At 46.2% G+C, this 21,060-nt stretch overlaps 1 protein-coding gene and 1 long non-coding RNA gene across 3 annotated transcripts in view; one reads left to right on the top strand and one right to left on the bottom strand.

Moving 5' to 3' along the window:
* CCDC9B (coiled-coil domain containing 9B) overlaps positions 1-19,730 on the bottom strand; it is a 111,027-nt gene extending 91,297 nt beyond the window's left edge. For both annotated transcript variants that reach the window (XM_073348788.2, XM_073348789.2), the window contains exon 1: positions 19,529-19,730. In XM_073348788.2, the coding sequence (XP_073204889.2) occupies positions 19,529-19,540 (12 nt within the window). In that variant the 5' untranslated portion in view covers positions 19,541-19,730. The remainder of the gene's footprint in view (positions 1-19,528) is intronic.
* LOC140913087 (uncharacterized) lies at positions 743-12,223 on the top strand. The gene is made up of 3 exons (XR_012159467.2): positions 743-927; positions 1,279-1,415; positions 11,732-12,223. It is a non-coding gene; the product is annotated as an uncharacterized LOC140913087 (long non-coding RNA).
* Positions 19,731-21,060: the final 1,330 nt, after the last annotated feature.

Below are 21,060 nucleotides of genomic sequence, written 5' to 3'. Positions count from 1 at the left end.
CTGTGAAAGAAGCTTATTGGAACATCTCTGAGGGTGAGATTTACCTGTATTCAGTTTCTTAATGTATTGGGCTTAGACTTGCATGTTTTGTTTTATTTTGCTTGGTAACTTACATTGTTCTGTCTGTTATTACTTGAAACCACTTAAATCCTACTTTTTATTCTTAATAAAATCACTTTTGTTTATTAGTAAACCCAGAGTAAGTGATTAATACCCGGGGGAGAAAACAGCTGTGCATATCTCTCTATCAGTGTTATAGAGGGCAGACAATTTATGAGTTTACCCTGTATAAGATTTATACAGAATAAAACGGATTTATTTGGGTTTGGATCCCATTGGGAGCTGGGTGTCTAAGTGCTGGAGACAGGAGTACTTGCTAAGCTGTTTTCAGTTAAGTCTGCAGCTTTGGGTGCATGGTTCAGACCCTGGGTCTGTGTTGCCACAGGCTAGTGTGTCTGGCTCAACAAGACAGGGTTTTGGAGTCCCAAGCTGACAAAGAAAACGGGCTTAGAGGTAGTTTCAGCACATCAGGTGACAGTCCCAAGGGGGTCTCTGTGACCGAACCCGTCACACTGGTAGCTGGATGTTCTTTTATGTAGCCTCTTTATTTCCATCAGCGTCACTGTTAAAACTGGGAGATAGTGCAGAATGTTTATGGATTCAGTGTCCTGATCCCTTTCCCCCAACTTGTATCTATGCCTTGCTCAGGGTGTCGGCTAACACCGGTAATCATCTTGGACAATATCTGGTCTTTACCTGGTAGTCCTGGAGGTGCAGCAACATGTTTTACAATCTTTTCTGGAGTATTAAGAAGAGGCTTTGTTATAGAATTATAGAAGTGTAAGGCTGGAAGAGACCTCAAGAGTTGAGACCTCAGTCCCCTGTTCTGAGTCAGGACCAAAGATACACCCAGATCATCCCTGACAGGTGTTTGTCTCTAGGGGTTTGTGGTCTGATTGCACTATTACTGGGTGGTAATTACTGGGACAGAAAATTTATCATTCCCATGAAGCACTGTCCACATCCACTGGAGCTGGCATGTCTCTGACTGCCTTGATCTTGTTGGGATCTGCTTTCAGTCCCATTGCTGTAAGCAGATGTCCGAGGTATGTCATCTCACACTGTTTGAGTCACATGTTTTTGGGGTTAAGTTGTATGTTCTTGTCCCTATATTGCTGTAGAAAAGCTTGTAGTTTTCTGTCAGGATCTTGTCCAGCTTCTGTATCATTGCTCACTTCACCACAATGAGGATATCATCTGCAATCATTTTCACCACAGGCAGTCCTTCCAGTCCAGGAGGAGTCTTCACTGGAACATGCCCGGGGCTGGGTTTTCACCCATCATCACGTGCAACCATCTGTAGAAACCAAATGGTGTTGCGAAGGCTGTCAGCATACTGGACACTCTGGCCAAGGGTATGTGCCAAAACCCGTTCCCCACATCACAGACCCTGATTCTGTGACAAAGATTCTGGCTTTGGAAAGTTCTGACAAGATGTCATCAACTGTGGGCAGTGGCATCTTTTCAATGCCTTGTTGAGTGGCTTTGGATCTGTGATGTTTGATTTACCTGGTGGCTTTTTTGCCACACCATACTGCTTACCCAGGCTATACTGGTCTCTGATACCCCTGTTCTGCAGACTTTTGAACTCCTTGCACACTGGATTACATAGTGTCACTGGAACTTTCCTCTGTTGTAAGCACACAGGTTCCACTGTGGGGTCTGCTTCCAGTCACAGCTTTCCTTCCAGGCATCTGTTGCCTTTGAAAACATTCCCATATGCTTTTGAAACTGTCTCCATGGTCCATGGGACTCCTCCGTTTACTTCTTGCACTGCAGCTGTTGTACCAATAAAATAAAAACCAGCAGGATCTTATTAAAGGGAAAAAGGCAAAATACCACATTTATTGTGAATACAGAAAGAATCATAGTAAGCAGTTAGTTATAGTTATAACATTCCATTCAATCTCAAATTTATTCTCACATTCATTCATTCATACAAACATACACACACACACACACAGGTTCTGCAAGGTTGTTATCATAGTTACCAGCCTTAGAGTTGCTCATGCCAAGTCACTGGCCAGGTGGCCTGGACATGAGGAGGGAGCAGGGCCTTGTCAGATGCTCATCTGATGCTCCTGGAAGTTGGTTTGCAGAATCAGACCCCAAAGTTCTCACTTTTTAGAGTCTATTTTTATAGGAATTTCTTCCTATGCCAGTCTATGGGAATTGCTTCATCATGCTGTTGCTGAATCAATCAGCAGATAGCACATTCCTGACGGCTCCAAGATGTTATCTTGTTCTTTGGTTCTCCCATTCTTGAGGCTGTTGGGTGGATTCCAGTCTGCCCTCCGGGTGGGGTCCTCTGGTTATTTCCACTTGACGCCTTCTTCAGCCGATGGACACTGGATTCTTAGGCTGGCACCTCCCTGATCATTCAGTTATTATCCACACCAAGCATCCATCCACATACATCCTCTATCTCTATTTTAATCACAATTGTTAATACAACAAAAGGGTGGGGAGTCTCTGGGTGCTGTTTCTGTTGTTAGAGTATTGCTTTGAGTCTCTCTCTCTGTGAATTGCTTTGAGAACAGACCCTGTCTTAGAATGTACTAACACAATTAGCAGCTTGCAAGTTTCACACATAGAGGGAGAGAAACAGTACCAAAAACCAAGAGACCTCTTAATTAGTAATACCCTGGAATTTAAACTCTGGGGAATCAAACTCATTTGTGATTTTAATACAGAACTTCTTTAATATGATCCAACATAATCCCCCTTTTGACACTAAGATTTATAATCGTCAGTGTCACTTTCTATGTAGCCTATTCAAGAGAAAGTACTGTGAGGCAATTTGAGTTTGTGATTCCAATTCATGCCACATACATGATCCTAGTGATGTATCTTTACTACAAGGTTCTGGGGCAACAGGCAAGGTGAGGCACACCCACTTTTGAGGAGTCCATTCGGTACAACCTCTAGTGTCCAATAGCTTCCCTCCCTCCCCAGCCCACTGGCTCAAGGTCCAGGGTAGCCAAAAGGATCCCATGTGTAATATGGGGAGTGGGTTAACCTTCAATACCTTTGCCTCCAGGGACTGTTGGTGTGCAATTTTGACAACAATTTCTCCCATTAACAAGTCTGGTTTACAATAGTGGAAACATATTGCATCCATTCATATTGATAGGTGTCAAACAATGATCTCTTTTTTTTTTAACAAATGCATCAAAAAACCCTTAATATTTCCCAATATGACCCAGAACATTTTGTGTTCCAAAGTAGCTAGTGCAAGTATCTGCATTTCAGTGCATCCCATAGCTATGGCTGTGTAGTTTCCTATTTCTAATATATATATTTTTTTCTTATGGATAAGCCATGTGGTAGTATTAAGCCATTACTAAAGATTCCATTGGCCTTTTAGGTTACCCAGACCAATTTGGACCAAGTCTACATTGGCATGTACTTGTTTTTGTATCAGGCTGTCCTGTAGCTGGGACAGAAAGCTTAATTTATTTTTAAGTTCCTGCAGGTCTTCAGTATTTTTTTTTTAAACACACAACAGTGCTAGCAACAACACAAAACACAAGACAAAACATAGAACACAGAACACAATTTCTGTTGTGACAGTAGATTCATGGTATTGGGTTGCTTTTCAGCTGGCAGCTTTTCCTGATTTTCTGAAAGACAAAAAGAACATGTTTCTACCCCTTTTGGGGTGGCAGATTATTGCTTAAAGTATTTCTTTTACAAATACCCGTGCTGATTGCAGGCAAAACAGAGAAATTGCCCCCATATTTTCCTGTTTTTGTTCTATAGGCAGGCCAGGTTTCAAAGGCTTTTATCTTTTAAGGGTTATGGGGAAATTATCCCACTGTTTAGTCATTAAATCCCTGAGTTTTCCTTCTTATACAGCAGACCGAGTTTATAATGTTTTTCCTGCTGTGTTAAGCTTTAAGTTTTATTTACAGGTAATAACTGAGAAGCATCATTACCACACGACCTTAAAGGATTTTTCCAAAAATCATACACACTATACGTTGTTACAGGGATACTTATTATCATTACATTTATTAAAATTATCTTGTTATCCCATGCCTTTTATTTAGACAATTTGTTTGCTGACCAGGTATGTCCTTTATCTGCAGCTCCTTTGTGCTGCTAGTTCTTTCCTTCCTTTATCATTTAGGTAATTTGCATTTTCACAGAAACTTCCTGCTTTTGGATTTAAAGCCATCAGCAGCTCAGAGACTCTATCTTAAAAGGGACACAATCAACTTTCACCAGAGTTTTGATTACTTTTAACTTCTGCTTCCAAAACACACAGCAATCTGAAAAAGAAAACCCAACCTATTGTGGCTCCCTTTGGAGCCCTAATAGCATTTTAATTAAGTAGCATGGTATGTTTGCATTTCTTTTGCCCCTTCTACAATATACCCTGCACATGTTCTGGGGCAAATGCACATTCCTTCCATAGTTTAACTTCTATAACATTATCCAGATCCATTTTTACATAAGGTGTCACTATTTCTTTTTTTGCTTACAGAGTTTTCATGTACCTTTATCAAAGTGACAGTCTGATTACTCAGAGCCATTTTAAGACTCAGTGTTTCTAACATTGCTTCTTTTTGTTTTGTGCACCTCACCCCTGCTGTTGCTTCAGAGAGGCACTGTCTTTTTTTAATTTTTTTTTCTACAACTCTCATCTGCTATTTTGTTACAAAAACAAACAAACAAAAAGAATCCAAAAAAAATTTTTTTTATATTCTCCTGATTTTGACTGCCCTGCTGCAGCCACAACTTAAAAACATTTTAAATTTTGTAAAGCATTGAGTTACCTTTTAAGGGTTAAATGCCAAATCCCAAAGCCAAACAACACTAATTACCTGTGTCTAGCAAAAAGGTCTGTCAGTTTTGCAACTTTGAATTAAAGAGTCAAATAGATTTTTAGTGGCATTATTTAAAACAAAACCAAAACTAACTGGTCCTTAGAACTTTACATATTTACACACACACAGACAGATACATACACATTTTCTTTTCCTTAACATCCCTTCCACACTGCTCTGTTTTTTACATCTTACATTCCCTTTATACATTTGAGGCAGTTAAGTTCCAATAGAACCCTCTTATGTTCTTTTAGCAAATTTGACTAAATTGTCCAGTCAAATTATTTTAATCAGATAGTTTATTTTTGCCTGGCTAATTTACAGACATTCCTTTGGAAAAGGGCCCATTTTTCTTTCAGAATGGCTGCAAAGAAACCAAGAATGCTCTAACACTTTTCCTTTTTAACATTTTCGGTTAAAAGTTGTTTGGGTGAAATACAAAGTTTAACTGCTTAATTCCCTCCAGCCTCTGCAGAGTTAACTTTTTTTTTTTTTTTTTACTCTCTTTTCTCTTTGTAATTATGCCTGGGGGTGCCGTACATAGGACCTTCTCCCCCTTTACCTGCCTCCCTCCAGCCTCTGCAGAGTTAACTTTTTCACTCTTTCTGTATTCCTGGAGTGCCTCTTTCACTATTTTCAGCTGGCTTTGGATATTTGTAGCCAGCACCTTCCAATTGTCTGCTCCCTTTTCCATTTGTGCCTTTTCCTCTTTACATGAAGACAAGCGGAGAGAAGAATCCTTACATGCCTCCCACAACAACCAAATTGCTGCTGCATCTCTTTTGGCAGCACTAGAAGGTTTGTATATGAGGATATACTGAGCCAATCTATCCTCTAGGTCCGAAATAGTGCAGACATCAGCTAGGGCTTGTTTAGTCCAAGGACTGTGCCCAAATTTTTGAAGGATTTGTTTAAAAGGTGTAATTTCTTTAACAAAAGGTGAGGTTGGAGTTCCTTCTGACTCCATTCCTCCCTCTAGTACTGGCTTACCCTGTTTTCTTTTAAACATCTTAACATGGATATTTCAATCTCTTTGTCACTGCTGGTATTACTTAGCAAGTGACACAGCCTAGATTCTGAAATCATAGCTTAATCTATGCGTTTTTCCCCTGCTACCTTCCCGGAGGCCAGCAGGTCCCCTGCTACCCTCCCAGAGGCCAGCAGGTCCAGTTAACCTATTTCTCCCTGCTACCTTCTTGGAGGCCAGCAGGTCTGGTTAACCTGTTTCTCCCTGCTACCTTCTCGGAGGCCAGCAGGTCCGGTTAACCTGTTCTTCCCTGCTACCTTCTCGGAGGCCAGCAGGTCCGGTTAGCCTGTTCTTCCCTGCTACCTTCTCGGAGGCCAGCAGGTCCCCTGCTACCTTCTCGGAGGCCAGCAGGTCTGGTTTAATCTGTTTTCCCTACTACCTTCTCGGAGGCCAGCAGGTCCCCTGCTACCTTCTCAGAGGCCAGCAGGTCTGGTTTAATCTGTTTTTCCTGCTACCTTCTCGGAGGCCAGCAGGTCCCCTGCTACCTTCTCGGAGGCCAGCAGGTCTGGTTAACCTAATAGAAATACCTAGCTCACTAGAGCTGGCGGTGTGCACACCAATATTTACAATAACTGAGGTTTTTTACCAATATTCCCCCTTTCGCAATTCTCCACCAAAATGTTGTACCAATAAAATAAAAACCAGCAGGATCTTATTAAAGGGAAAAAGGCAAAATACCACATTTATTGTGAATACAGAAAGAATCATAGTAAGCAGTTAGTTATAGTTATAACATTCCATTCAATCTCAAATTTATTCTCACATTCATTCATTCATACAAACATACACACACACACACACAGGTTCTGCAAGGTTGTTATCATAGTTACCAGCCTTAGAGTTGCTCATGCCAAGTCACTGGCCAGGTGGCCTGGACATGAGGAGGGAGCAGGGCCTTGTCAGATGCTCATCTGATGCTCCTGGAAGTTGGTTTGCAGAATCAGACCCCAAAGTTCTCACTTTTTAGAGTCTATTTTTATAGGAATTTCTTCCTATGCCAGTCTATGGGAATTGCTTCATCATGCTGTTGCTGAATCAATCAGCAGATAGCACATTCCTGACGGCTCCAAGATGTTATCTTGTTCTTTGGTTCTCCCATTCTTGAGGCTGTTGGGTGGATTCCAGTCTGCCCTCCGGGTGGGGTCCTCTGGTTATTTCCACTTGACGCCTTCTTCAGCCGATGGACACTGGATTCTTAGGCTGGCACCTCCCTGATCATTCAGTTATTATCCACACCAAGCATCCATCCACATACATCCTCTATCTCTATTTTAATCACAATTGTTAATACAACAAAAGGGTGGGGAGTCTCTGGGTGCTGTTTCTGTTGTTAGAGTATTGCTTTGAGTCTCTCTCTCTGTGAATTGCTTTGAGAACAGACCCTGTCTTAGAATGTACTAACACAATTAGCAGCTTGCAAGTTTCACACATAGAGGGAGAGAAACAGTACCAAAAACCAAGAGACCTCTTAATTAGTAATACCCTGGAATTTAAACTCTGGGGAATCAAACTCATTTGTGATTTTAATACAGAACTTCTTTAATATGATCCAACACAGCTATTAAATTCTGCTGCTGCGTCCATCGCTCTATTCCCCAAGAGAAGTTTGTGGCACTTACCATCCATCACCACAAACTTCAGTTGGTACCGTCTATTACTTTTCAGGTTAGTTACTGTGAGGTCACTATGACACTTTGGCAACTCACCCAGACCAGTAACGGGTTGTGTAACTGCCTGCCTTGTAATCTTGGGAGCCTTTAGGCTATGCAGCTTTGGTTCAGAGCCCTGACACCAGCAGCCTACCCACAGCACAAAGGTCTCTCCCTCAGCTTCCACCAGCCCAGTTATTCCTTGCAGGGGGATCCCAAGAACACTTCCAATCCCGAGTCTGCCCATAACCATCTCCCCTGCAGTTTCCAGTTCCTCTTATTGGACACTCATGGAGGTAATACCAAGTTCACTGGCTTCAGAGAGCCAGTACTCACAACAGCTTGTTAGCTCAGCTGGGGTGATACATTCCACCTTACTACACAAAACTGAGATAGTTTGCAATAAACCTATAAGTTTATTAACAGATTTAAGCGCTTTCAAGCAAGAATGGAAGAGATATGAAAGAGTTACAAACAAACAAAACAGAAATAACCCACTTTCTAGTGTCTACAACTTAATTCCAGCAAGATACAGCTTTGCCTAACCTAGTTTCCTACTCACACCGAGTTCTCCAGCCTGTTTTAGTGGGAGGACCCATCTTTCGTAGATACAAAGTGCTGGCTTCTTTGTTCTCTCAGGCAATGGATCCCCAAATTTTTCCAGCATTTTCCATACATCCCCAAAATTTATTTTTGCCATCAAAATCAGAAAGCTCAGCTTTCTGTGTTCACCATGGAGCCCACGCCATGTTAATTTTGCAGTCTTCTGTGATTTACAAGGTAAATTATTTTCCCGCAATATGCAAATGAATAGCACACTGTCCCTGCCTCTGGTTATACCTGGCTTGATTTGGAACTGAACCAAAGAGGTGTTTGGCTTCCTCCTTTGTCTGGAAAAAACCCTGTTTTTTCTCCTTTGTCTGTTTACAGACTCCAAAACACAATATCAGAGAGAATCCACAATTTCACATACAGTGTTGTTACATATATTTCACAGCGATATTAACAACCAGCATGTTGTTAGTTTTCAAATAATATATTACATGACACTTCTTATGTGGATATCATGACAACAATGTGTGAAGTGTATTGAGCTAGTTAGAGCAGCTGAGTTTTGTTGTTACATACCAGGAAGCTTCTTGCTATCTGGCAGTGTGGTTCTCTTAGGGTCACAGTCACATTTTCCTACAGGCTTCATTATGATCTCATTATACATTATTAGATTCTGCTTGCTCTTTTTAATGTGTGTTCGGGTCAAATTCACCCCAAGGAATCACAATGCAGGAGGCCCCGCTATCCAGCTGAACTCACACAGGGCACTTCCCTGTTAACATTGTTGCTTGCACTGAGGTTGGTGGTGTCCCTTGTTGATTTCCTTCCCAAAAGTCTGAACCTGATATGTTCTCGGACTCAAGGACAGAGTCCAGAGGTCAACACTGTCTGAGGCGCCATCCCCCTCATGGGCAGCGGGTGAACCACGGGCTTGGGGAGGCTCACCCCTGGCCATCCTGCCCCTTTTGCCCAGGGCCCCACCCCACTCTCCCCCTTTCTCCCGCTGGAGCCCAGAAGGCGGGCGGGCAGGCGGGCGGGCAGGCAGCGCGGTCCCCAGCCCGAGCCCCAGAGTGGTGGGCGCGCAGGCAGCTGAGCATGGCCCACACTCCCACCCAGGATCGCCGGTGGGCAGGCAGCACGAGCACTGGCTCCAGCCGCCCAGAGTCCCTAGCTGCAGGCCGGCCCCCACTAGCCCCAGCCAAGGGGAAGGGCACCTGAGCCCTCCCAAAAGTGTGTGGGGGGCCTCCGCCCAAGGTGGAGATGAAGGCAGCCGCCTGCCCGTGTCCCAGGCCCCCCACCCAGGGCAGGTGGAGGGACCCAGTCTCCCCACAGCTGCCCGCGCAGCTCTCCGCAACCCAGCTCCGGCCAGGAGTGGGCCTCGGAGCCACAGCCCAAATACGGTAAGAGCCATGGACCCTCCACCTGCCTGCGGTGCGGGGCCCTGAGCAGCCCCTGGCCCGTGTCCCTGTCCCCTGGGCTCCCCACCTGCCTGGGGCAATGCCTGCATGGCTCTTACCATGGCCGGGCTGCAGCTCCAAGGCCCTCCCCCCCAGGCAGTTGTGGGGAGCCGGCATGGAGTCACGGACCCTCCTCCTGCCCTGGGTGGCTGGGGAGCCCGGGGAGTGGGGACATGGGCCAGGGGCTGCTCTCAGCCCACCCCCACCCCAGGCAGGTGGAGGTTCTGCCGCAGCTCCCCACAGCTGCCCGGGCTCCTGTGAAAGGAGGGGGAAAGGAGGGGGAAAGGAGGGGGAAGAGGTCTGCCCTGGTGAAAAGTGGATGGGCCAGACCTGTCCACTTTCAAAAAGTGGGAGGGCTATGGCCCCCTTGCCCCCCTGGTTCCAGCACCACTTGTCCTGGGGCCCTGGGCCCCGGCCAAGAGCCTCAGCAGACCACGGCAGGAAGCAGGAGGGGACCTGTGGGGGGGAGTATGGGTGGGGCCACATAGGCAGTTTGGGTAGGCTGAACCTTCCCCTGCCTTTGATACCTGCCACCCATGATCCCCCTCTTGGACAAATCTGACTGAATCTTTCTGGGACCTTCCTCTGCTTGTGCGCACACGGCTAAAATGGTTCAACTTGCCACATTCCTTGCAGTGCTGTGATTGTGCAGGGCACATGTCCCTTACCTTCTCCTGCTGTCTCACACAGTAAATTCATCTCACTATGGGTACGGACCACTGGCCACCTGATCTCCTTTGCTGTTGTCTCCCTGCATGTGCTTCTGGGGATGTTTGTGTCTCCTAGGGCTTTCATCCTTTCTCTTGACGTTTCCACTGCAGCCCATGTCTAAGCATTTGTCTAATGTGAGATTGCCTTCCTGAAGCAGCCACTCCCACAGGCGGTGATCCCAAGTGCCACAGACTATCCTGTTTTGAATTAGGGAGACTGTCAAGTCCCCAGAATTGCATGTAGCAGCCAGTGTGTGTAAGGCAGTAACATAAGGGGTCTTTCCCCTTCCCTTTGGACTGGTCTTTAGCGAGAAGCTTGTGTCAGGCCACAGTTTCATTCTGCTTTGGGGAGCAATACACCCCCAGGGCTCCTAGAACGGTACTACGGTGAGGCTTGAGGCAGGGGTGAATTTCAGAGTGCTGCAGACTTCTCTGCCTTGTTCCCCAGTGAGGTCAAATAACAGTTTTACTTTCCTGCTGTGTCATCCTGCATGGCCAGGCCTGTGAACAGCTCGAACTCCTCCTTCCACCAGGTCCATCATTGGGCTAGGTTTGTGTCACAGGCCCTGGTATCAACAAGGAGAAGGTGCTGGAGGAGGAGGAGGAGGGACATGCAACAGGGGGGTCAAGCTATGCTTCAAGCCAGAAGCTGTTTGAGACTCCACTGCAGGCAGTCCTGGCAGTCGAGCACGGGCGAGCCCGATGCAGGGGAAGTACCCTTGGATAAGTGTGTAAATTTATTTCCAGTTACAATGATGTACTGATGGCACCCCCAAATTAACAGGACACATCTAGTGACTTTTCATTAATTTACTCATACTAGAAGAGGTATAAGTACAACAGAGGGAGGGTGGTTATCTGCTTGTCATTCCCCTGTAGAGTTGCGGGGGGGACGGAACGGGATGCAGAGCAGTTTGTTTATGTACACAGGGACATCCCTTGAATTCTCCTGTCTGAACTCAATGAAACTTCCATGGAGGTACTCTGCAATCCTCTGCTGAAGGTTTCTAGGGAGGGCAGCCTTATTTCTCCCTCTGCGGTAGGATGCTTTCCCGCGCCACTCAGTGATAACTTCAGTAGGCACCATTGCAGCACACAGGCTAGCAGCATATGGGCCTGGATGACTTCAGAATGCCAGCTACAGCTGCGTTGTCTGTGCTTTTGTTAAACTCAGGAGTGAGATCTCAGCTAAAATCTGCATCACCTTTGGAAAACAGTGCAGCATTCAGTGCTATTGCCCTATCATATTTCATGCAACCGAGTAATTCCATCCTCAATTCTCTCACCCCTGGTGAACCATACTTATGGCTGGTGCATAAGCAGAAGTTTCAATAAGTATGTTGTGTTTAAAACTTTAGGGGAGCAAGGGAAGGGACTTCTGAATCTTAACTTTCACTTTCCATTGTGACTATACTGACAATCACTCTCTGTATTTTATCTGTAGGCTACTGCTGATGTGGCCTTGAGGTTCCCCCTCTACATGAAAATCTTGAGCCAGATAAGGAGAAAGAAGAGGACTCAGACTGACATGTTCAGTAAGTTCCTGCAAGCCAGTGCTGCATCAGACTGAACAGAGGGCCTGAGGGGTGAGCATTGCACACTGTGTGAAGAAGGAAAGAGTGGAAAGGAGAAAAGCCAAGAAGTCGAAGTTGGAGATGGGTCTTCTCTGGTAGCAAACACAGATGCTGCAGACTCATGGAAAACTCCACTGCAGCACCTCCCTACATCCCTCTCAACATTCCACATGGCATTGAGGGCCACATCCGTACCCCACCATTTCACTCCGGGGGACATTGACAACCACAACTTCTCATACACTGGCCAGTGAGAGCCACGGTTGATGTATATGTAGCTAAAATGGACATGAATGTTCCTTCCCCTTCTTTAAATTCTGTTCCATAAATTTGTTAAGGTTTTAATGTATTTGCTTTTAACTTGCACAAAATTATTTGAAATGTTTTTGTTACTCAATGAAATTAAAATAATTAATCTTTATTGGTTCCTAACATATTCTGCTGTATGGCTGGTGGTAGTGAAAGCACCCATTCACCTGGGATTGTAAACTTTGACACAACTCACAGGATCTGTGACAAACAGTGTAATAGTTATAAATGTACAGCAAGGGTCATACAATTCCTAACAGGCCCCCAAACTGCAGGGCCAGGTAGAGCACAGTACACCATAACCCATTACTGCGGTTCGCCGTTAAAACGCTCTTTCAAAGCCTCCCTGAGCCATATAGCTCCATATTGAGCTCTTCTGATAGCCCTTGTATCTGGTTATTCAAGCTCAGCAGACAACTGCTCCACCTCCACTCTAGTGGCAACTTTTCCCCCTCACAGGTATTATGCAGGACACATCATAACCATTGGGATAGTTTTCTCACTGAGACCAAATCTTGTGAGTAAACAGCACCAGCATCCCTTCAGTCTACCATAAGCGCATTCAACTGTCATTCCGCATTTGCTGAGCTGGTAGCTGAATCTTTCCTTGGTGCTGTCGAGGTGACTGGTGTACAGCTTCATGAGCCAGGGGAGTAAGGGGTAGGCTGGGTTCTCCAAGATCACTATTGGCATTTCAACATTGCCAATGATAGTTTGCCAGTTGGGCAAGAAATTCCCTGCTTGTAGCTTTCTGAAGAGTCCTGTGTTCTTAACGATGGGAGAATCATGCACCTTCTCTGACCAGCCCACAGTGATGTCGCTGAAATGTCCCTCGTGATCCACCAATGCTTGCATAACCATAGAAAAGCAGCCCTTTCTGTTTGATGTACTCTGTGGCAAGGTGGTCTGGTGCCATAATAAGGACGTGCTCCATGTCTATTGCTCCACCACAGTTCAGGAACCCCATAGCTGCAGATCTATCTACTATGTCCTGCACATTGCCAAGAGTCACAATCCTGCATAGCAGGAGATGATTAATGGCCCTACACACTTACATGACAATGGCCCCCACAGTGGATTTTCCAACTCCAAAATAATTTTTCCCACTGATTTGTAGCAATCCAGTGTTGCATGTTTCCACAGTGTGATCGCCACTCATTTCTCCACTGCCAGTGCAGCTTCCATTTCTATGTCCCTGAGCTGGAGTCCTGGGGCGAACTCAGCACACAGATCCAGGAATGGGGTCTTGAGCATCCTAAAGTTCTGCAGCCACTGCTTGTCATCCCACGCCTGCATTACGATGCAGTCCCATCAGTCAGTACTCATTTCTCAGGCCCAGAAGCACTGCTCCACCATCTGCAGCTGCTCCGTGAATGCCAACAACAACGATGAATTGGTTCTCGCGATGTCCCACAGCGACCTGACCTACAGGAAATCATTGAATTCCCTGCAGCTCTTCTGGCTCTGCAAATACCGGAGGGGCGTGTGTCCTGTGCCTGCAGTGCTCATGAGAGTAGTGCAGAGCTGTGTGGGCTCCTGTCAGAGATGGCAGACAGCAACAAGTCCCACATGAGTTTGTGGAATTTTCAAAATAGGTGCAAAAATTCTGGGACAGCGATGGCATTATAGGGGGAAGAAAACTGCATGATGGGAATTTGACCCCGCAGTCCCAGTCACCCCTGCACGACTCATTTCTGCCCCATCATGCATTGCCAGAACTTCCCAACAGACAGTGCACTGGACTGTGGTGAGTTGCACACTGGGATACCGACCCATGGTGACTGAACCAAACATTCCTGCATCCGGTGAAGTGAGCTGTAGCTCAGGAAAGCTTATGCTCAAATAAATTGGTTAGTCTCTAAGGTGCCACAAGTCCTCCTGTTCTTTTTGCGAATACAGATTAACACGGATGCTACTCTAACTCCTGGGGAGTACGTGCAGCGCTGATACAAGGAACCAATTATGCATGCACACAAGCAATACACAAACTGCAGCAGCTTTATGCCAACATAAGTTGAGTCAAAAAAAGTTTGTAGTGCAGACATGCCCTTAGACTTAGGGTTGTGAATTTCCTCTTTTTACCTTGCTAGCCATGGACCAATGGGATACATCATCAGTAAACAAAGCAATCAGCTTGCAGGCAGTGGGGAAGACTTCATCTGCACTGTAAAATTGCAGCAGGAAACATCACATGGGAACTCACCATGAGGGGACACTTTGATGAAGATGGCAGGACACTGAATCCCCCAGGAGACCTTCCTGGCTCTTGATACCAGGACAATGAACTTTGGGGGAATATATAGACCTGGAAAAGGACTTTGGGTTATCCTTCACCTGAGGAGACAAAAAAGCTGAGTGCCGTGGGCTCTGTGTTGGATTTCAGCCAAAGACTGGCCACCATGCTGGAAAAGACTCTAGTTTGTAAGGGCGGCAAGTATCATAGGCCTGGGGAGGCTAAGCCTCCCCAAACATCCTAGCATGCCCCCATTCATGCTTTGCCCCCTGGTCCCCTCCGGCTTCCCACTCTTCCTCCCGCCTGGGGCTAGGGCAGCCTGTGGCTGGGACTTGGGGCAGCTGGAGCCGATGCTTGCGCCACCCGGCACTCCAGGTCTGGGGGTGCTGGGGCTGTGCAGCCTGCCCGGCGCTCTGGGGCTGGGGGCGCTAGGGCCGTGCTGCCTACCTGGCACACTGGGACTTGGGACGCTGGGGCCTTGTCACCTGGCACTGGGGCTGCAGGTACCGGGTCCGCGCTGCCTTACGCCCGGCACTCTGGGGCTGAGGGCACTGGGCCAGGGGTGAGGGGGCTGGGGTTGGGCCTCCCACCTGGGGCTTCAGGGCTGGGAGTGCTGAGGTTGGAGCCACACCACCCACCCAGTGATCTAGTGTTGGGGGTGCTCGGGCAGCCTGGGGCTGGAGTGGAAAGGCCAGCAGCCGCGTTGGGGGGGCTCTGGGATCTGGTAGGCAAGGGGAAGGGCCTCTGGCAGAAGGGGCGAAGCCAGGGGCTAGCCTTCCCCAAGGGGCGATTCACGCGCTGCTCATTCTAGTTTGTTAAGTTAGACTGTAATCTTAGAAGCATATTTTAACTCTTGTTTGTTTGTAACCATTTCTGTCCTGATTCTGTGTACCTGATGTCACTTAAGCCTATGTCCTTTCGTTAATAAATTTGTTTCACGTTTACTATAAACCAACTCAGTGCTGTGCATTAAAGTGGAGGGAGTGTAAACCCCAGTGAAGCTAATAGCCTGCTGTGTATTTTCTCTTTCCGGGAGCAGCAAACTTGACCATTTCTGTGAGGGTGCAGTGAGAGGGACTGGACACTCCAGGGAGTTTTGGGGAGCCTGAGGACTGGAGGGGCAGAGTAACCAGGCTGGTGGGAGTCAGGGTCAGGCCATTGTGCTGGGAGGAGGCTGCTGGTGTCAGGACTCTGAGCCAAAGCAGCACAGCACAGAAGCACTCAGGGCTATAGGGCAGGTCGTGAGACAACCCCTTACTGGTCTGGGTGAGCCCCTAAAGCATCACAAAAGCGAAGAACATCAGGCCCATTTGAAAGTGCAGGGAGAACCTTAGGTAGGCAGAGAGAATTAAATCATTATATAGGCTAGCCCTGCAAGTGAGTACCCACGGCTCCAGATGGGCTTGTATAGCCTGCACTGTAGCAGCTTCGCTGCTCCAGGACCCATGCTAGGTAAATTAAAGCTAGCTCGGGTATGTCTGCATGAGCTGTAGCCACACCTCATGAGTGCAGTGAAGACATCCCCTGTGATTAAAAGAATTGGGAAACCAACTTTTCTTTTTCTCTACTATTAAGTGCCTAACTGCTGAAAAGTCATAGGTGGTCCTATGTGACATGAACAAATACGGGATCATACAGTTTAAAGTAAGGATCAAACTACTGCGTACAATACTGGCCTGATCCTGCCACCCCTCCTCATTTGAGTAATCCAAATAGGACTAGGGATAGGATACAGAGGGACCTAGACAAATTAGAGGATTGGGCCAAAAAACATCTGATGAGGTTCAACAAAGACAAGTGCAGAGTCCTGCACTTAGGACGGAAGAATCCCATGCACCGCTACAGACTAGGGACCGAATGGCTAGGCAGCAGTTCTGCAGAAAAGGAGCTAGGGGTTACAGTGGACGAGAAGCTGGATATGAGTCAGCAGTGTGCCCTTGCTGCCAAGAAGGCCAATGGCATTTTGGGATGTATAAGTAGGGGCATTGCCAGCAGATCGAAGGACGTGATCGTTCCCCTCTATTCCTCATCTGGAGTACTGTGTCCAGTTTTGGGCCCCACACTACAAGAAGGATGTGGAAAAATTGGAAAACGTCCAGCGGAGGGCAACAAAAATGATTAGGGGACTGGAACACATGACGTATGAGGAGCGTTTAAGGGAACTGGGATTGTTTAGTCTGCGGAAGAGAAGAATGAGGGGGGATTTGATAGCTGCTTTCAACTACCTGAGAGGGGGTTCCAAAGAGGATGGATCTAGACTGTTCTCAGTGGTAGTTGATGACAGAACAAGGAGTAATGGTCTCAAGTTGCAGTGGGGGAGGTTTAGGTTGGATATGAGGAAAAACTTTTTCACTTGGAGGGTGGTGAAACACTGGAATGCGTTACCTAGGGAGGTGGTGGAATCTCCTTCCTTAGATATTTTTAAGGTCAGGCTTGACAAATCCCTGGCTGGGATGATTTAGTTGGGGATTGGTCCTGCTTTGAGCAGGGGGTTGGGCTAGATGACCTCCGGAGGTCCCTTCCAACCCTGATATTCTATGTACAGATAATTAGAAGAGATATTCCGATACCAAGGAGAAGGGCACCATATAAACATTGCGACAGATCAGATCAAATAGAATATCTGGGTTGTGAGCTCTCTGGGGCAGCGACTGTCTTTCCGTTTTGTGTTGGTGCAGCACATAGCACTATGGAGCCCAAATACTGTGGTAATACAAAATGGAGCCCAAATACTGTGGTAATACAAAATGGAGCCCAAATACTGTGGTAATACAAAACAACAAGTAATAATAATGATCAACCTTGCATTTGGTCAGAATTTAATATCACTGCTCTTAAAAAAGTCCCATGAGATCTTTAGGAACTAGTGGTTGCCAGGACCACAATTTTTTTTAATATCACACTGGGGAAGGATGCCAACTAGGTAACCAGTACCACTTCTTGCAGCGTGTAAGTGTTCCTTGGGGATCTCCCATCCTAGTACTGACCGAGTCATGCTTAGGCCTTGATCCTGCAATGAGCTCCATGCAGGCAGACCCCCTGACCCCACACAGAGCCTCATTAACATTAATGGGCTCCCCTGTGGGCACAGAGATCTGACTGCATAGAGCTCATTGCATGATCAGGACCTAGGCTGTAAGATGCGATGGGATCAAAAGGAACAGGAGAGAAACTAGTGAGGGAAAAGATAGCTAAACTCGTTCGCTAAAAGGTACCTCCCATTCTGTTTCAACATATTTTCATTCATGTCAAGATTGAACATGAAGTCCATCAGTAACAGTCATACTTTGTCAATGATGCTGTAACAGTCCTTCCTAAAGACCCACAATTTGCAAGCCAGTCCTGCAAAATTTTCCGAATCGGCCGTTTTTTATTGTTTTTATTTTTGCAGGTGAATGAAATATTCTTTCTTCATTATCATCAATCATCCAGTGGCAGGTAAGCAGATTTTGCACCGAGGAAGGTACATTTTATAGCAATTTTGCAAGACTGGTTAATCTGAATTCAGTGTCGCTCTCAACAGACTCTCTGTTCTGAGTGTACTGGGTGGGTAGGCTATGTGTTTGCAGAGTGGTGGGCATGTTGCCTTTTTCAGGGTGGGATCAGTGTATTGTGTGCCTTGAAATATACACCTTTAACTTTTAAATTCACATAAATGGATAACAGCAGAGCCGCATTCCAGGAAAGCCATTGCGAATTCAGATTTTTTTAGAAGGCAAATCAGAACTGAAAAAGATCTGTTAGGTCATCTAGTTCTTCCCATGGTTGTGCAAGATTGTTCCCTATTGTATATTTGTCAGTGTTTTGTCCAGTTTGAAATGAATCTAGCAATGGGGCTTCCACCATTTCCCTAGGGAGATTATTCCAGTCTGATAGATGTTTCTGCCAGAAAAGTTTTGCTGCTATTCAGCCTATTTTTGGGTGATGGGGAAGGGTGCTCAGTTTCATCAAAATACTTGGGGGAAGTAAATGGAAATCCACACCCGCCCCACTCAGAAAAAACATAGCAACCAAACAAAAACAACTTGTCCACAGAAATGCAGAGCAGCATTTTGAGCCCTGACACTGATTCTCTGGGGAGCACTGATTGTACGTCCAAGCGTGGTCAGCATTTTCTTACTAGCTGCTGGTCTGAGCCAGTCGATAACAAGGGTATGTGCCCATTCCTGAGCTGCTGGAAAGAATGCAGGCTGCGCTGCCGCTTAGGATGAAAAGTGGCTACACTTCACCCTACCCGGAATAAAGCTCTTCCGGGGAACCAAGGCACCCGTATGTCACAGTGTCTAGAGCAGGGAGTTGTAAATGGATTTGGCAGAACAAGTGTGCAGTGTGCTATGAATCAGAAAGCAGAGCCTGATGCCTCAGAGACAGAGAGAGAGCACTGTAAAGAAAGACCTCTTTCTATTAAAAATGAAAATGTAACAAAAGGCGGCAAGGGAAGCAAGAGGCAATGTGCTTCAGTTACATGGCAATGTCTCATTCTGTCCCCCCCACTCCTAACACACACCCCCATTATGCAACTCATCAGTGCTTGAGAGCACCTCTTGTCTCAGGAATCATCTTTCTGTGCACATCTTTCCCTGCAGACTTTCACAATCAGCTGTTTCTGAAGTGAGAGAGCTCAGAAGGGAGTGATGGTGAGAGAGAGAGAGAGAGAGAGAGAGAAGGTGGGGGAAGGGAAAAGGAAGAGGGACAGGCCCCTAAACTAGCATTTTTCTATGAAATCCAGTGCACCAGCTCTCTAAGAAATATTCTCTGCCTCTGATCTGACAGCTGTAGCTGAAAGCCCCCCGACTCCCAGTACCAGGATGAGTAATGTCCAGCATTACCTGGCTTTATGGGTTTTTTCCTCCCAATGCTCCCACCCTTCTGGATAAGAACAACATCCTAAGCCAGCGACGGCAAACTGCCCCAGTGATCGGTACATGAAATCCGGCATACGAAATCCACTCCCCTCCCTCCCACGCGTCTCAGATCATTTTAGATACACAGCTGTTGGCAACAAACAACCCCCCAAAACAACAACAACAAAATGAGAGTGAGCGCAAGTCACTTCTTGGTTTTTTTTTTAAAGAGAAATGAATCCCCCCACTCCCCTCCCAGTAACAACAAAGGCAGCACTCACAGATCGCTGCATTTTGGACCTCGGCGGTGAAGCCTGGTGGATTCCAAAGCAGAGCTAAAAGAGGAGAGTCATCAGACGGCCTTTCTCAGCACTGGTTGCACAGCATACAAGATCATGTTTTGATTACAAAAGCCTTGTCTGGGCTCCCAGCCAAGAGCACGGGCTGCCTAATATACCAAGCACAGACAGGGTATTTGAGTGCCTGTGTCCTCCTCTCAATCTCACTCTCTTTTTTAAAAGAAACTCCCCTTCCCCCCCATGACTTCCTTTAACTCACAGATGCCAGAACCCCAAATGGGAAAGTGTAAACCGTGGCGAACAGTGAAAAATGGATTTGCAAACAGCCTGACTTCACTCCGCGGCTGTTCACAGTGGTCATGTTATTTGGTTTGCATGGTTATTTGGATGACTGGCAGCCTGGCCATGAAAATGTTCATGGATCCTGAGTGTTTCATCAATTCTAGCATGAATGACCCTTCATCTGAAAACTTGTATCAAAGGCACCTTATTCTGTATTTGCTTTTTGATATTTTCCTGTTAAATGTTTCATTCATCTAATCAGGTAGCAGAGACAATACCATGTGGCGTATGTGGCCAAGCATACAGCATGAATAACAAATAGGAAACAGCTAAGATGAATGGTTCTTGAGCAAACCACAGGGTCAAAACTGTTCATCCAAACAATCCAGCGAATAGTCATAAATAACTAATACATTTGCTGAAATCAGGATTGGTTCCTAAATGATTTGCAAGCAGCAAAAGGCCTACATTTGCTAGGCATATTCTTAGCAATGAATAATTTGACTACCTCTTAAGATAAGCTACTAAGAAGATAGAAGAGATGGGGAGAGCAAAGGCACGAATCTTTCCTGATCACATTTTCTCTTGATGGGAATAGTTGTTTTAGTTTATTAGCATCCTCAAAGTGACCTCCCTGTGAAACACGGAGAAAAGGTCAGAGGCATTGTGATAATGATAGAAAAGGTTTGCCACTTCCCAACTCACATATTGGCAGTAGCAGGTGGATGGATACAGTGCATTTGTGCTCTGACCCAACTCTTCCATTACAGACACCCTCATGTTGATACTTAGGAGGTCTCCCCCCATCCCCATTCTTGTTTGCCTATGCTGAAAACATTATTTCAGCTTCTTGTCCTGGTCCTGCTCTGCTCTCCTTTAGCATAGCCAGCCTGTCCTCTCTCTCACCCTCTGAATGATCTTGCCCTGGCTGAAGTCCTTGCAGGCTAACAAGAGAAAGAAACACAGGCATTGTTTTGGTGTCCACAATATCTCCACATGACAGGTCATAGCCAAAAGGTGCTTGCGTCCTTTGATGGAGAGGCCCCAGCACTAACATCCTATTCGTCTCCAACAACTTCCTCACACACATGTTGTTGAGTGGTTCACTGCATCACAAAGACACAGACATGATTAGGTCACAGTGTGTTATTGTCTTATGCTCACCTGGAGCATGGTCCAAAACCCTTTGAAGTCAATGGAAAGACTACCATTGATTTCAATGGGCTTTGGAT

Source organism: Lepidochelys kempii, chromosome 6 (assembly GCF_965140285.1).
Source record: "Lepidochelys kempii isolate rLepKem1 chromosome 6, rLepKem1.hap1, whole genome shotgun sequence".
Lineage (NCBI taxonomy): Eukaryota > Metazoa > Chordata > Testudines > Cheloniidae > Lepidochelys > Lepidochelys kempii.
This window is presented reverse-complemented; position numbering and strand designations above follow the sequence as displayed.